Genomic DNA, 16,964 nt, shown 5'->3' with positions numbered 1-16,964 from the left:
AATGTTGGGCATTTCATTTGGTCTGTAAACTGAATTAACGTTTAATATCTTCCACTGGTGTTTGAATTAAACATGAATTCATTTATATTTGTAATCACTATTTTTCCAATAACTCAAACCATTACTATGGTACTTAAAAAAATCCAGAGACAACTTTTCAAAGAAGTCCACGTTTTCAGCGAGAAAATTCACAATTCTAGAGAGAAATTAACAATTGTTCTACAGATTCAAACTTCAAACCATACTCTCCTGCTTTACATAGTTCCTCCTCAAGTGTAATTTGACACCAGTCTTCACAGAGTGTGCTAAAAAGTAAATACAAAATAGTCCACTCGGATTTTTCACATCTTCATCGTGCCTTTAAAACAAACGTTTAATGTTAAAAGTGCGATAAACAATAAGTCGTTGGCAACTTTAACAACTTGCATCCCATTGTTTGAATTAAAAAACGCAAAAACCACCAAAAAAAACCGTCATAGGAAAGCGGCGCTTTAAAATCACTGACCAATCAACGACAAATTGGCCTGAAAGGCGGGTGCTTGTCCGAGAACTGGCGTGGCGCTTATCCAATCAGACGCCAGACGCGTTGCTGCAGCCCAATCGGGCGCCGAGTTGAGCTTCTGCCTCCAACAAGAGTGGTTTTCAAGCAGCTCCCACAGAAAAAGCGAAGACGGGCAGACATCATTTCTCCCTCGGCGTCACTGGACTCGTATACGCGACGACAAAAAGCCCCCAAAATCAGGAATAAAACAATCGTATCAACTCACTGTCAAAGTAGACATGGCCGACACAGCTGTTGACACCACCGCAACTGCAGAGGTTACAGCCAAGGTGCGTTTCATTCATTTTGTCCTCACGCCGACTCGTCGCCTTTTATGCTTAAGAAGTTGATAAAGTTGCAAATGTTAGCTACGGGTCACCCCTTGACTCTTAAAGAGATAAAATGGCGGTTTGGCAAGTGCATCGGCGATTAAAAATAAACCTCGACGCCTCCGTCGAATAGGGACTGTTCTTGAGTGTTTTTAAGCCTCGTCTGTCGTTTTTAGTTGAGAACCAGGCGTTTCATGGCGTGTATGTTGCCTTTTTCGTGGTGAACATGGACAAAAGGGCCGACGAGAAAGCAGCCGGTGCTTTTTACTGTGGGCGGGAAAAGCACGAGAAGCCCTTTGACGTCTCACGCGCGTGCGCCGCGGAGAACGAGGCGGAAAAAACCCCAGTGAATTTGTCTGACAAATTAATCGATTTTAAACGTCACAGGCCTAAAGCACGGTTGAGGTAAAACCGGCATTTAAACTCGGAAAGAAGAACGACGGCACATTTTTATGGTCTTTCCCCCCCCCCCCCCTTTTTAGGAGCTGAAAGAGAAGAAAGAAGTTGAAGTGGAGGAGGAGGAGGAGAAGAAGACAGACAACGGGGACGCACCTGCTAATGGAACTGTGAGTTTGCTGGCAGCTTTCGCCGGGCGAGAGGGAAAGGCGGGGCCGGGGGGCTTTTGTCTTATGGCGAGAAGCCCCCTCGTCGTGCAGGTGTCGCCATTCTGCCTGGGCCGCGTGCTCTTTGTGTGCCTCGTGGAAAATGGCACAGATGTTGGCAAGCGAGACTCCTCCATTGGGGGTGTCCTCCCAGAGAGCCTGCTGCTTCTGGTTTTTAATCCTCTGGAGAGAAGAAAGCACCCCATACACCCTTCTCTCTTCCTTCATGTTTCTGTGGAGTATTATTCCAACTACCAGGACTACATTTTACATTTTGCTCCCTCAGAATGGTGCAGACCACAGTGACAAAGTTGAGGATGCCGCAGTAGAGGAAGAGCACAAGAATGGAGATGGTACCCTTTACTATCTGTTCCTGTTATTAGTCTCATTACCTTGAACTGACATTTGAGTTTGTTTGAATAACACTAATGCGATTTTTTTTTTGCAGAGGAAGAGGCGCCCCCTGCTGAGGAGACGGATGCACAGCCTGTGAAGCGTGCTGCCGATAAAGAGGAGGTGGGTCACGTGTGCCGTCTCCAGCGTCACCATATTTCAGGGTTTTTTTTAAACCCAGTTTCGAAACCAATTGACACCTCCCTGCCCCGAAAAATTCAAAATATGCCAATTCCACATTTTCCTGAAGAAATGTTCCATATTACAGGTGAAATTCAATGAATTCAGGATTTCTCAGCAAATTCAAACTGCTTCAATTACCCCACCCCACATCATCCTTACAAAGGCATTCTACATTTTCTCAACCAATTCAAACCTCTTAATCCACCAATCCCCCAAAATCTTTCAAAAAATAACACATTTCCTTATACATTCATGAAAGAAATTAACTAGTGTGTCAAATTAATTGATTAGGAAACAAGTAATTGATAATCAATTACAAATAATCAGAAACTATTTTAATAATGGAATAATCATGTAGCACCATTGTTTAGTTTAAAATTGTCCAAATCTGGTGATTTCAGCCCCCAACAATAATTATCTAATTTCTGTAGTCCTTCATGAAAGCAGACTACCTGATTTTGTTTTGTTTAGTCACAGTAAAATATTTGCAAACGGCTGTTTTCGCTGTGGAAAACAGACCAGACCCTTCCAGTTAATGAATTGTTTTCAAAACCGTTGATGAGTACATCGAAAAAAACATGAAAAAGTTGGATTTAAATAATTGTGACTTCACACAAAATTAAACATTCCAGAAATCCTATGTTTTGAAGAATTCCCAAATTGAGGTATTTCCTACGCTTACCTCAATCCAATTATACATTTCCATTTGTTTAAGGTTTCATCTTCCACATTTCAATCAATTTTACACTTGGGAATTTTTCAAGTTTTGTTTTAAACAATTCATTACATTTCGCTGTCCTCCTTGCTTGGTAGGAGAAAGTGGACACCAAAAAACAGAAGACAGAGGAAAATGGAGACTCAAAAGAGGCGGAAGTGAAGGCTTAAAAATGGCAGTTCTGTATGCAGCCCAGTCTTACTGGTCAACATGGTGTTGTAGAGCTTGTGCTTTTTCTAGGTTACCCCAACTCCCCCCCCCCCTTTTTTTTCCTCCCATGTTCTCACATTGCACTGGAGTTGTGAAACATTGTGGCCCTTTTCTTTTCCCTGTTTTTCTTTCTACAAGATGTTATTTATTGGTCTTTAAAATGAGCATTTTTTTTGTATGTGTGCAAAACGGGGCCATTCTATGACACGAGTTGATTTCCATTTCCTTGCTTCTGTTTGTAAGCACAACCTCTTTCAAGTCAGCTCTGACCAGCCGATTGCTTAAACGTTCAGGCAGCTGCTCACGTTCACGTCAAGGACCAAAGATAAGTTTTAAGCTGGGGCTAATAATAATAAACGTTATTAGTCGATGCGTAATCTTTTGTTGGTGTTTAAGCTGCTAGTTAATCCTCGGCCGCCCTGTTAACATAACAGATGGTGCTCATGAAATTAAGGGCCTCCACGCACTACCATTTTGGTTGGGGTGGGCTTTCTGTTGTTTTGCCGACGTTAATTAACCCCTCTTAAATCTTAATGCTTTGGTCTCGTTTGTTCTGTATGCATTCCACGCAGGTTTGTACCATTTACATTTTTTTTTTCCCCCCCATTTTCTTACGGAGTTTACATTTATGGCTGGGTAACCCGCTTTTGTGTCCAAGACTGCCTCTCTTTAACATCCAGCCGTGACATCGGGTTACTTCATCCACTGCTTTGTATATTCTCAAACAAATAAAATGTCTTTTTACTTAGTTTTCTACTCTTGCGTGCTGGTGTGTATGGTTTCGTTTTTCTTGAATGTCCACCATGTGTGTGTGTGTGTGTGTGTGTGTGTGTGTGTGTGTGTGTGTGTGTGTGTGTGTGTCTCTCACTCAGTGGTTTTTAGAGCCCAGAGTGCGTGTGATGTGCTACTGTAATGTGTAGTGGAGAATGTATGGTGTGTGCACAGCATGTCTTGAGACTGCGTGTCTCTCTTTTTCGTGACATGACTGAGAGCTCCTCATTTAGATGACGTCACTTGACCCACTTCATCAAAATGTCCAAGACGCAGAAAGGAGCAAACAAACATCCTGAGCTCCTTGTCTGTTATATGGTGAGTTTGCCATTTTATGTTGCTCTTGGAATGTAGTGGGTATAGGTTATGCCATTACCATGGGACAAAGTGATGGACTGGACTACGTGCTTTGTATTAATTTTGTGAAATTCTCTCGTTTTAAAATGATGTATTCGGTCAATATTAAAGTAAACCGTATCATTGATCCGGTACATTGTAATGATGTGATTACCACTTCCTAGTAATGGTTAGAGACGAGTTTTCATTTGACTGTTGGGTTAACTGTGTAGTTTATTGAAAAATAAAATAAACTTTAATTAAGGTGTAGGCTGAAGGGAATGATTACAAACCCACAACCGTTATTGTGACGATGGCAAAGGAGGCCTACTACACTTGTCCTTTGGCTCCCCCGAATGGCGCATATGAGTAATTCAGGCTCAAATGCACATTCAAATCAAAATGGATGACAAAACAGTTGACACACGAGTCCAAAAACGATCGATTTTAATTTCAAAAGGCTTTTTTAAACATCCTGAACAAAGGAAGTATTGTATTTTTTTTCATGAAAGAAAAAAAGGAAGCTGCTTGTGTATATGTAGTCAAATATTGACATTCTGCTGATAAAGCATTAATCAGTGATGGTTTCTACAAATTGTTGAATTGGGATGTTTGCCTGTGTTTGAATAGGAAAAAAAATGGCTTCCAAATGGTATTCAATGTGATATTTGCTGCTGGCTTTAATGCACCCAAAAGAGTCTTTGGCGCTCAGTGCTGTCCACCTTCAGTGGAGGAGGGGGGGATCTCTGTGTGTTCTTCTCAATGTTGATGTTCACACCCCAGTTTCAACTTCTCTTCCTGATAATGACAAGAATGACTGCCATTATTACACTGGCCAGTCAGGAGGGAAGGTCACAGCATATGACCAGCGTATGCAGCATTGTGGCTTTCGGAGTGACGGAAACTTTGGGGGAGTGGGGAGGATCCGGAACACACATCCAAGTGTGTTTGTGTCTTGCTATGCTCATGCTAATCAAACACATCGCAGCTCATGCAAGACAACCAATGAAAAGAAAAACAAATGTTGTATGAAGAGTAATATTTCAGGGCTGGGGGACGACAAGCTCACCCGTGACTCGAATGAGGACAATGGCAAAGGAGCATGGTTGGATGGATGAAAGGGAGCTGACCTGGATCAATTCAGGCTTTGGATGAAGTTATGCCGTTCAAATCAGTCCAGAATCATCACGTACACTTTTTGTCACTTATTTTCTGCAAAACAATGGGTATGCTGTCGTTCGTCCACTAACCAACTTTCTCAGGCAGGGTTGGCAAACTATGGTCTGTGGACACAAGTGCGGCCCACTTTTTCCCTTAATTCAACCACCCAACATGTATATTATCAACAGTACCATAGTATTTGTTGCATGAATGTAGTTAAAAAATACTAAACCCAATTAAATAATTGCATTCATAGTTTTTTAAATATTTACTGTACATGTGATTGTTACCCATAAACAAACTAATTTGTTAGTTTATAGTAAATGAAATAAAAAATAGTACAAGAAAAATGTCAAATATACAGTTCATGTTATATATTTGATTAAATAATTGGTTAATTGTAAAATGTAGAAATATTTTGCATTTTTATTTTTTAGTGAATTATTTATTGTAAATAATGCAATAAAATCATAACAAAAAAAAGTTGAAATACGTTCATCAGAACGGAATACCGGTCATCAAAACATGAGAGGGGGAATGTAGCCTAATAGCATGATTGCCTTAATCACTTAAATTACTGTCACAATAGCAGCAAAATAGCAATCTGCTTGCTGAATTTTTATTTTTTCCTCATAGATTATCAGACATCCAGGATATGGAAATTCACAAAGTTTGATTCAAGGCAATTCCATTCTTCACATATGTTGACTTGTGTTTTTCTTTGCCCCCCCCCCCAAAAAAAATAAAGATTTGGGTAAGCATTCTATGAGTCTAATGACAGTGAACATTTTACATTAATATGAGTGATAATTTTGCTTAGCTTCATTTACAAATAATCTCACCCATCTGTCCATTTTAAAAATCACATGTAGCTATTGAACATCTTGAGCAAGAATTTGCCCATCCCATTTTTGGGTTATGTGACTAGCGTGAGGTGGATTTTGTGTAATCGGCCAGCTAGCCTAGTTTACGTGCTCCCACTTAGGTCTATCTATACGTTCCCCGCCCCTGCTGTAAAGTAGTGATTCCCATCCTAAGGGGATGCTATACAAAATGCAAAAGTGAATGCAAACGCATGAGCATGAGCGCACACACTGTATGAACACAATGTCTGTCTGGCTGTGTCGTTGAAAGCTGTAAAATTGCCTGCTTGTGCTGTACAGTGCGCGGCAGGATGCGTCCTATCGGGACTAAATTTGCGCCAGCAGCGGCCGTGTCTCGCTTTCGGCGGGCTCACCCTCCACGGCGGGCAGCTGATATACAACGCAGAGGGACGAATATGCGCAGCCCACAAACGACATCAGGCTGGCGAAGTACATCACCCCCTGAGCGCCGCCCACAAGCGACGTCAGGGGCCCCATCGCCACAGAGACCAGGATCTGCGCCAGGAAGTACTGGCAGCTGAGCAGTGAGATGTCTACCCCCATCCCGCGTCGAGTGCCCTCCTCGGATGAGCCGCAGAACTGAAAGGTGGAGGCGCAGAGAAAACGCTCTGAAAACAGGTGGGTTATTTCATTAACTCAATTCATGGGGTGTTGGTGTTGGGTAAAAATTTCTGTGTTATTTTTCTGAGAGTAACCAAATTGTTGGGTCATATTTTGGGGTCAAATGTTCTGAGAGTAATGAAAATTAACCCATTGGTTAAGTTATTTGGTTATTCCTACTAGAAACAGGAAGCATAAAGTAAACATTTGTGGTGATCGCAGGAATTCAGCCTGATATAGGTTTCATTGATCATATGCAAGAATGACTTGACGTCATGTTTAGTAGACGTCTTCATTAAATGAGGAGGTCGAGGAGCCTTGCCTCATATCCCTAAAATATTTCTCACGACTGGTGATATGAGATGATAAAATGAAGTAAAAATATTTACTTCTGTTAAAAATAAAAAAACTGCACAACCTGACATCTTATTTTGGGGGAACATTACTCATCATTGTGCTTTGTGCGCATGCATTTTATATCATGGATGCGTTGGATTCGCATTAGTTTTTGTAACGCAAACCAGCACATAAAAAGTTCGTATAAAATCCGAATTGGGCATTACGTCCTGCTGTAAAAACATAGCCGTAGATATAATTACTTGGCCCATGTTAGCTGGTGAGCTAGCTGGTGGCTAATGCCTCTTGTAGTGTGAAAAGCCTCGCATCGACCCAGTGGAATACTGTATAGACTGTATTCCGGCCCCTGGTGGCTTTGAGCCGGTATATTTTCACAGCTCAAACATGTAGTGATGTGTCGGCATGAGAAAGATGCTAGATGAAGTAGCATCCATTCTTTAGCAGAGAGCAGTTACATGCATTCAGCTTTTGAGAGGGTAGAAAATGGTTTGATTTGACAGTTTTCATGCCTCATCTTATATACTGATTTTTTTTTAATCATTCAAATTTGGCAACAACACTATTTTCTGTGGCGTGTCAAATTTAGAAGACACAGGGCTCCAGACTAAGTTTTTTTTACTCGGCCCCAAACCTGAAATTTTAGTGGAGCAAGTATAATATTAAACTGTGTGCAAATATTCACATTTCCATTATTTTTTACTATCCATCCATCCATCCATTTTCCGAACCGCTTGATCCTCACTAGGGTCGCGGGGGGTGCTGGAGCCTATCCCAGCCGTCTCCGGGCAGTAGGCGGGGACACCCTGAATCATTGCCAGCCAATCGCAGGGCACACAGAGACGAACAACCATTCACGCCCACACTCACACCCAGGGACAATTTAGAGCGTCCAATCAGCCTGCCATGCGTGTTTTTGGAATGTGGGAGGAAACCGGAGCACCCGGAGAAAACCCACGCAGGCCCGGGGTGAACATGCAAACTCCACACAGGGAGGCCGGAGCTGGAATTGAACCCGGTACCTCTGCACTGTGAAGCCGACGTGCTAACCACTGGACTACCGGGCCGCCCTATTTTTTACTATTTTACTGATAAATGGACCAAAGTGTTGAGCAGAAGTTTGTCAGAAAAAAAAAATCAAGAATAAAAAAGTAATAATTAAAAAAAAAAAGTACATTTACTGGTTGCACATGCGCGAACAGCGCGAGTCGATTTACTTGCCCTGTCTGAAATTTTAGCGGCAAAATACCACCATGTAGAGGCAGTTTGGAGCCCTGAGACATTTATCTTCCATTTACAGGGGCTTTGACTGGCTTTTGAAATTAGGAATTGACACCAACCTTTTTGCAAATGCGCTGAATGGCTTTTAATAGGGTTACATATTACTCAGTAACCTTCTCAGGACAATGGAAACTCTCTATGCATAGTTGAAAGTATTACCACAGGTGATGTCAGCAAATCCCATTAGACTTCAGACTAATAAGGTTCTAAACTCCATAAGTGTGTTTTGCTTTTTGGCTTATGTGTGTGTGTGTGTGCTGCACAAGAATCTTCAGTATGATCACCCATGCAATCCTGGGACTGACCTGAGGGCTTTGGTAGTAATCACACAGCAGTGAGTAAGGCAGTGTGCATAGCGAAGAGAAGAGCACCCCGTAGGTGACGCAAAGGGACAGCACCACGTAGAGGTTGGTGGACAACGTGGCCAGACCCGTACCCAGTCCAAACGCCAGGTATGCAAAAAAGTAGAGCGTGCGCAGAGAGAAGCGCTCCTCCAGTTTCTCCAATATGGCTGGAAATATACAACAAACAAGGCAGATTAGGACAGAATTAGGATAATTCAAAATGTTTACATGACGAGGCTCGGAGGTGTGGGGAGTGTGGAGACTTGCCTGAGTAGAAAGCAGCGCTGAATGCATAGATGCACATGCCCCAGCAGCCCATGCTGACCCCAGCATTGTAGCGCTGGTAGGCCTCGGAGTCATGGGGCGCTTTGGGGTCACCTTCGAATACGACTTCCCCCATGAAGTCCGTGTAGAAGAGAAGCATGCCTTCAAAGGACAGCCAGCCTGCAAGAACACAGCGGGACACATACTGTACTGTATCCTCAATGGGACTTCACAATTAAATGTCACAGTGGACCCTCCGAACCGAACGCTATGCGAATAGAAGGAGAAATGCCCGCTTGCACTCTCTAATAGTACTTTCCAAAAACAGTTTTTACAACAATGGTAACCAGTAATCCCTCGTTTAACGCGGTTAATGGGGACCAAAACCACCCACGATAATCCGCGAAGTAGCCCCCCCCAACCCCCCATTTAGGTACATGTACATGTAGCCCAAATTTATACATGCATGTAGAAGTAAATTTTGTCGTAATTAACATGACTTAATGCTATATACTAATAGATTAAAACATGTATAAGTTCGGTTAGGTTAGGGTATGAATACCAAAATACAGTAAACATATACATATAGTACTGTATATGTTGCTCCATGTGACTCGCTGTTGTTTTGCTGACTTTCGCTGCTTCTCGCGGACCGTTTGCGGACTTAATTTATTTATGTATTTATTTTAATGAATATGTTTGAAAAAATCCGCAATGCACCGAAGCCGCGATAAACGACCCGCAAAATAGCAAGGGATCACTGTCCACTCATTAAATATAAAGTACCGGTAAATGAATGAAACATTTGTTGCCCCATGTTTTGCTTCAATAATTCAATGGCCATTGTGCTGTTCTTTCTGGTGTGCACACATTGGCCGTCTCGGGGTAGTATAATACAGACATACAGATATACTGTACATGGAGATGGTCACAACTCAGTAAGCTGCAGTCATATTTGTTGTTCTTTACAGATGATAAAGAATATATGCCAGTGAGAATGTTAACATTATCTTTGTGTTGTGTCACTGTTTCTGTTTACAGATGTGATGCTTTAAGGATTCTAACACCGCGAAAATTATGCTTATACGTTAGCCCTTCAATGGCACCAACCACCTTAATAAACGACAAGCGCTCGAGAAATTGGATGGACTTCAGTTAGATAACTGAGTTAGAGTTCCGTTTCATCTCTAAACGGCAAACTTTTGTTGTCCATTTCATTCACTCACCCAAAAAATGGTTAGTGCATAAGCTGCGCAGTGAGGGAGGCATCCGGTAAATGGCTATACACAAGAGTTTCATTGACATCTGAGAATCCCCCGTCTCCGCATTCTCACTTAGATCGCTCTCGTAGCGCACGCCATTCAGCAAAATGCTTGCAACCTGCATCACACACACACACACACACACACACACACGAGCACACACAGAAAACAAATAGTATGAGTTTGAGAAGTGTGTTTGTGGATAAAATACATTCGCAGACCATAAAATACATGAGCAGACCGTCAGTGCAAGCAAGGCTTTGCCTGCTGGCCTAAATACTATCAGAAGCACTGACCGACATGTACATTCGAAATTATAATATTTGTACCATTAAACTGTACGAAGTATTAATTTGTTCTGGAAAATATATATTTTTTCACTTTGTAGAATTTCTATTGGCTATGTTTTTAACCAATCATTTACAGCCTATAAATGCTGCCTTGTCAATCTAATTTGGTAGTCAGGTACTGCCACTGGTAACGATATGAATTTAATTTGAATTATTTCTACCTGGTGGCTAAATGTTACAGTTCTCCTACGTCCGTTCTCCATCCCGACGATCTGGGTCGCTATAGGCTCCTCCATGAGTGCCAGACTCTGGGGTCGCTTCAGGATTCCGGTGGCGGACCCTCGATGTGGTTCTGGACCGGGCTGCGGCCCCGATGTGACCTGAGATGCTGTTTGGTACTGTGGGGCACCTTCTGTGTCTGGTTGACACACCCTATCGAGTTGCCTCTCTGCCTGGGTGGACTCTTCTGGGGCAGGGGCGTCACCCGGAGGCATGGATATAGAGTTAGGGGCCAGGAGACCCTGTGGTGTCTGTTGCCCCGTGTAGCAGTCTATGAGAACACAGTCTATGTAGGAAGTCCCCAGTGAGGAGGCAAATTCATTGATACCGATGAGGGAATTGTCCCGACTTATAAAGCTGCCATATTTTGGCGTAAGGGGGCTCATGGGTGATATGGGGCTCGTGAGGCCGGCGCAGAGGCGGGCGTTGGCACTGCAGGAATGCGCCAAAGAGTCAGAGTGGCTCGAATTTGACAAGCAATAATCATAGTGACCTCCCTCGCTCTCGTCGTCCACTGCCAGCTCAGATCCCGGTGGAGCAGGCGGGGACGGAGGAAGGAAAAGGTTGGGGCTCTTCAGATGGTTTTTGCTGGAGGGCTGGCTCTTTGGCAACGCTCGCTCGGGGATACTCGTAAGAGTCATGGCTGTGGCGATCACCAGGGTGATGCTGGTGAACACATAGATGACCCGCAGCTGACCTCCCATTGACTTTCCGAAATGGGTTTGGTCCCAGTTGATGCCGCCCACGATGTACCCGAAGCCGCCTCCGAGTCCTGTGTCAAATGAAACAAATTTGTTTGGCATCCCACAAACAGGGGTTTAAATCTCAACTCATGACCTACGGTTTAAAGCTAATCTGAGATAGACCTAAACCACACGGACCGATAATTGACCTGAGTTTTAGCCCTCTCTCCCATATCTTAAAAATCATTAAAATGTTAAAAATCGTAACGTGTACAACGCACTCGCGCTAGCTGTTGAGCTACTCTAGGATGAAGTATGAGTCAACCCGAAGCCCACCTGCCAGCAGAGCATGGATGTTCAATCCCCGATCCTGGTCCTCTGGGCAGCACACGTCCATCATGTAGGCGTGACTTGGATTGTCTGCTGAATCTGCACTGAAGTCCATCAGTACCACACCGCACACCGTCAGTATTATACCCCATTTGTGATTAGAAGCCGTGTCCGCCAGCGCTCCTCCAATGTCCCGCCCGTTCAGCACCAGAGTTAGACCGACCAACGCCCCTGGAAGTAAATACGAATACTAGTTTGGGGTGCAAAGCCCCCCGCCCCCACACACACACAAAATCTGCACTCATATGCGACAGGAAGCCTTAATAATAAACGATTTCTCTGTGCTTTTCATGGATGATCTATTCCATAATCCACATGAGGGATTAAAAAAGCAACACACCGCCTACTCTCTACATCTCTTTCAAGTCCCTACTCAACAGTGCAAGGCTAAATCACAGAGACACGAGTGTGTCTTACCTATTGCCAAAGCGAAAATAAACGGTCTACGGCGTCCAAACCGGGATGTGCAACGGTCACTCCAAGCTCCAATGAGAGGCTGAACCAGGAATCCTTGAAAACAAATACAGGCCACAACATTAGGCAGAATAATGATCATGACACAGGGATTCGCAGTTTTAGGGTCCAGTTTGCATCGTCTTGCGTTGGCCCTTTGGTGTGAATTTGAGTATGAATAATAGTCTGTGTGGATCTGCCCTGTGTGTAGCTGACGGCTAGTCCAGGGTGTGTTGTCTCTGCTGGGATAACAATTTCGATGTATACATCACCTTTCAGGCGGCCCGGTAGTCCAGTGGTTGGCACGTCGGCTTCACAGTGCAGAGGTACCGGGTTCGATTCCAGCTCCGGCCTCCCTGTGTGGAGTTTGCATGTTCTCCCCGGGCCTGTGTGGGTTTTCTCCGGGTGCTCCGGTTTCCTCCCACATTCCAAAAAAACATGCATGGCAGGCTGATTGGATGCTCTAAATTGTCCCTAGGTGTGAGTGTGGGCGTGAATGGTTGTTCGTCTCTGTGTGCCCTGCGATTGGCTGGCAACCGGTTCAGGGTGTCCCCCGCCTACTGCCCGAAGACGGCTGGGATAGGCTCCAGCACCCCCCGCGACCCTAGTGAGGATCAAGCGGTTCGGAAAATGGATGGATGGATATCACCTTTCAAAAGACCTATAGAAATAGACTGTATACCAGACGGAAGCAGTGCACATTTAGACAACCAATGGACCGCACACCAGGCAATCACATGGTATACAGAGACACATTGGTATCCTTGACATTGACAAACACCGGACTGGTCACCGTTACAAGGACAGTGATAAACCATGGACTGGTCAATGTTCAATTTCTGAAAATATATCACACCCTGGACATGTCGCTAGTCAATTACAGGGCACATACTGGAGTGTAAATAGTGCTGGATTGGTTCCAGCTCATCTGCAACCCTAATATATATGTATACATGGGATAAGTGATACCACTACGTGCCCTGTGATTGGCTTGTGACCATGGTAGACCACTGCTTTTCTCGCCAATAATGGCTATACGCAATGAAACTCTTGTGTATAGCCATTTACTGCTTAAAAACGGTCCGGCTAGGTAGATACCAGCTAACACAAGTTTGTAAAACTCTGGTACCTCGTCGACGGCCCAGTGGTCAAGTGGTTAGCGCGTCGACTTCACAGTGCAGAGATACTGGGTTCAATTCCAGCTCTGGCCTCCCTGTGTGGGTTTTCTCCGGGTACTCCAGTTTCCACCCACATTCCAAAAACATGCATGGCAGACTAATTGAACACTCAAAATTGTCCCTTGGTGTGAGTATGAGCGCGGATGGTTGTTTGTCTCTGTGTGCCCTGTGATTGGCTGGCAACCGGTTCAGGGTGTCCCCCGCCTACTGCCCGAAGACAGCTGGGATAGGCTCCAGCACCCCCCGCAACCCTTGTGAGGATAAGCGGATCGGAAAATGAATGAATGAATGGTACCTAGTCTTCGCCCCTTATCCCAACTTACCAAGAATGGGGCTAATAAACCACACCAAGCTGTAGAACTGGTCAGGCAGGCCCATCTGCAGAAGCACGGGTGTCACATAAGCCGTCTCCATGGCGTAGCTGAATTCGATCCCGAACAAGATGCAACCGTTGAAGAGTAGCTCCTGGAAGGCACGTCTTGGGGGCAGCTCGCTGAGGTCTAGTCTGTCCAGGGGACACGGCGTGTTGGGTGGCGGAGGGGGGGAAGGTCGGATCAGCTTCCGCCGCTTGGGCTGCCGCTGGAAGTTGTTGGCACGGTGACTGAGGAGCCGGGTGGAGGATGTTGGGAAGCTTGCCGTCTTGGGCAACGAGCTCCTCCAGAGTCCATCTTGAGTCGAGGGTAGCCTCCCCATGCCGGGACTGGCCAGGAGTGGATCGCTGGGGGTACCCATGCCCGGAGATGACATATCGCTCTCAACGCAGCTTACTCTGCAGCACAGTGAGCAAAGGTCACAACTGACCCAAGACATACACCAACTGAGCTCCGGCCCGAAGAGAATTAACAGTCAATAGAGTCTCTTTCCAGGGGACAAAGACAAGTCCTGCTGCGACAAAAAAAAAAAAATGGACTAATTGACACCCCCTCCAAACATGTTAATAATTTCAATTGTTTAAAAACTATAAATGTACCACATACTTTGATTCCAAAACACTTCATCATTTCAAACTCATTTTACAACATTACTAAACACCAATTAGTCTACAACTTTCCATTTAGCCAGAGCCTTGGCACCAGCTTGGGGCATCTTAGAGCAAGCTCAAGTACTGTAAGTAGATACGTTTCTTAGTGAATAGCTGAACATCAGTTCCACAGAGAGAGAGAGAAAAAAACAAGACCCAGTACAGGCAACAAAATACATGCATACTGAGATGAAGATAGTTTTTGTTTGCTCTATTTTTACTGAAGCTTTTACACACTTTACATAGTTTTAATATTTCATTATTCCACTTCCTATTTATTTTTTTAAAAAACATTTTTGTCACCTTCAAATACCTCTGTTCAGTGAAATTATTGTCATCATCAGAAGTCTTATTTTTTCCATTGTGCCAAGCAATCAAAACGGGTATTGTATGTAACTGACAAGGAAAATAAACACATATTTTTCCACTTTAGTGCATAAATACATTTCATACGCAATACTGTTAAACTTTTAGTCACTGTAAATAGATGACTTGAATCTGTACTACTTAAGTATAACGAGTGTGAGTATTTTTGCCCCCACTGGTTTGTAGTAGGTGTTTGAATGATCAATAAAAAGTATTATTGGCAGAAATAGAGACGTGGGACGTCTCCAGAAGTCATTGCTCATGGTCATAAGGGGGCGGGGGATCGGGGGTGGGCAGTACACCGGTCAGGAGGACACTGCAGACACCAATGCGCATGTAGCTGCGCATTACCCATGTGCTCGCCCTGCTTCCTTTTCAATATTTCATGCAGGAAACTGGATTTAATGGCGCACCACACCATACAAAGACAAGATCGTGTTTACCGTTCAAATTCAAATGAATCCATCGATGTAGTTACGCAAAGGAGAGAGACTACGCAAAAAGACAAGAGGTGCATATTAAAAATAGATAATTACCTTGTCAGGCTTTATAGCCGCGCGACGCCTACAGAGCGACCAGGGTGGTTTAGAAAAAGAGGTGTCAGATGGATTACGGGAGCCATGCTAGGTACTGTTAGGTTCCTTTGATGCAGTCACTCCTTTTAACTGCCGCCCCTCCTGCCCCCAGCCTCTTCCTGCCGGTCTCTCCCGTGACGTCACACACCCGCTGCAACATCAGCACCGCCGCACGTCTGTCTTTGCGTTGTCAACACATAACTGCTCCGTGCAAGTCGTTTAGGCTGGAAGGAAATAAATATAAAAAGAGATGCAGTGTAGCGCGAAATACCAACAAAACTAAATGTTAAAAGTTAAAACCCCCAAATTATATATATATATATATATATATATATGTATATACACTATATATATATTACTCAGAGAATGTCTCAGATTACTCAGAGAATGTCTCAGACAATGGGGAACAGAAGATGAGGCGCTGGAAGAGGGACCATCATGGGAGGACAAGCCCCTACACGGGATGTACCACCGGACCATAACTGAAGTGGCCGATCTCAAGAAGTCCTATCAGTGGCTAGAGAGGGCTGGCCTGAACGACAGCACAGAGGCACTCATCCTGGCTGCTCAGGAGCAGGCCCTGAGCACCAGAGCCATTGAAGCCCAGATATACCACACCAGACAAGACCCAAGGTGTAGGTTGTGCAAAGAGGCACCTGAGACGATCCAACACATAACTGCAGGGTGTAAGATGCTGGCAGGGAAAGCCTACATGGAACGCCATAACCAGGTGGCTGGCATAGTCTACCGAAACATCTGTGCGGAGTATGGACTGGAAACCCCAAGGTCAAAATGGGAAACACCTCCGAAGGTGGTGGAGAATGACAGAGCGAAGATCCTGTGGGACTTCCAGATCCAGACTGACAAGATGGTAATGGCGAACCAACCAGATATCGTGATCATAGATAAAGGGCAGAGGAAAGCCGTTGTAGTGGATGTAGCGGTCCCAAGTGATGGAAACATCAGAAAGAAGGAACACGAGAAACTCGAGAAATACCAAGGGCTCAGAGAGGAGCTGGAGAGTGCCTGGAAGGTAAAGGTGACAGTCGTGCCTGTGGTGGTCGGAGCACTCGGGGCAGTGACCCCCAAACTAGATGAGTGGTTGCAACAGATCCCGGGAACAACTTCGGACATCTCAGTCCAGAAATGTGCAGTGCTGGGAACAGCAAGGATACTGCGCAGAACCCTCAAGCTTCCTGGCCTCTGGTAGAGGACCCGAGCTGAATGAGGGACGGACACCACCCGAGGGGGGGTGAGACGAGGATTTTTTTTTAAATATAAACTGTATATATATATATATATATATATATATATATATATATATATATATATATATATATACAGTGTGTATATATATATATATATATATATATATATATAAATCATTGTTTGTAATATTCTAAAATATAAAATTATCTTGGGGGAACAAGACCAAATTGTTTGTTCCGATTTCTTTTAAGATGCAATAATTTGGAGGAAATACTTCATTTCAAAAGAAA

The 16,964-nt window shown here is 44.2% G+C and overlaps 2 protein-coding genes across 3 annotated transcripts; one reads left to right on the top strand and one right to left on the bottom strand.

Annotated features, from left to right (window-relative positions):
* The first annotated feature begins 647 nt into the window (after positions 1-647).
* On the top strand, positions 648-3,721 carry LOC147201134 (uncharacterized). The gene is made up of 5 exons (XM_086118161.1): positions 648-831; positions 1,353-1,436; positions 1,759-1,825; positions 1,921-1,988; positions 2,862-3,721. The coding sequence occupies exons 1-5, from the start codon at positions 781-783 to the stop codon at positions 2,931-2,933; spliced, it is 342 nt and encodes a 113-aa protein (XP_085974287.1). The 5' UTR covers positions 648-780; the 3' UTR covers positions 2,934-3,721.
* Positions 3,722-4,510: 789 nt separating this feature from the next.
* Positions 4,511-15,568, bottom strand: slc45a1 (solute carrier family 45 member 1). Of its 2 annotated transcripts, XM_086118946.1 has the most exons (10): positions 15,427-15,568; positions 13,827-14,272; positions 12,290-12,382; positions 11,819-12,043; positions 10,742-11,571; positions 10,195-10,348; positions 8,972-9,148; positions 8,666-8,871; positions 6,479-6,704; positions 4,511-4,878 (listed from the first exon to the last, which is right to left on the bottom strand). In XM_086118946.1, exons 2-10 carry the CDS (start codon positions 14,248-14,250, stop codon positions 4,853-4,855), a joined length of 2,361 nt encoding a protein of 786 aa, XP_085975072.1. In that variant the 5' UTR covers positions 14,251-14,272; positions 15,427-15,568; the 3' UTR covers positions 4,511-4,852. The 2 variants fall into 2 exon arrangements, with proteins under 2 accessions (XP_085975072.1, XP_085975071.1); XM_086118945.1 differs by having other exon boundaries at positions 4,511-6,704.
* Positions 15,569-16,964: the final 1,396 nt, after the last annotated feature.

The sequence above is a fragment of the Hippocampus guttulatus genome, chromosome 8 (genome assembly GCF_054856545.1).
Source record: "Hippocampus guttulatus isolate MCC_2025c chromosome 8, RoL_Hgut_1.0, whole genome shotgun sequence".
Classification (NCBI taxonomy): domain Eukaryota; kingdom Metazoa; phylum Chordata; class Actinopteri; order Syngnathiformes; family Syngnathidae; genus Hippocampus; species Hippocampus guttulatus.
The sequence above is the reverse complement of the archived record's forward strand: the minus strand, read 5'-3'. Positions and strand labels throughout refer to the sequence as shown.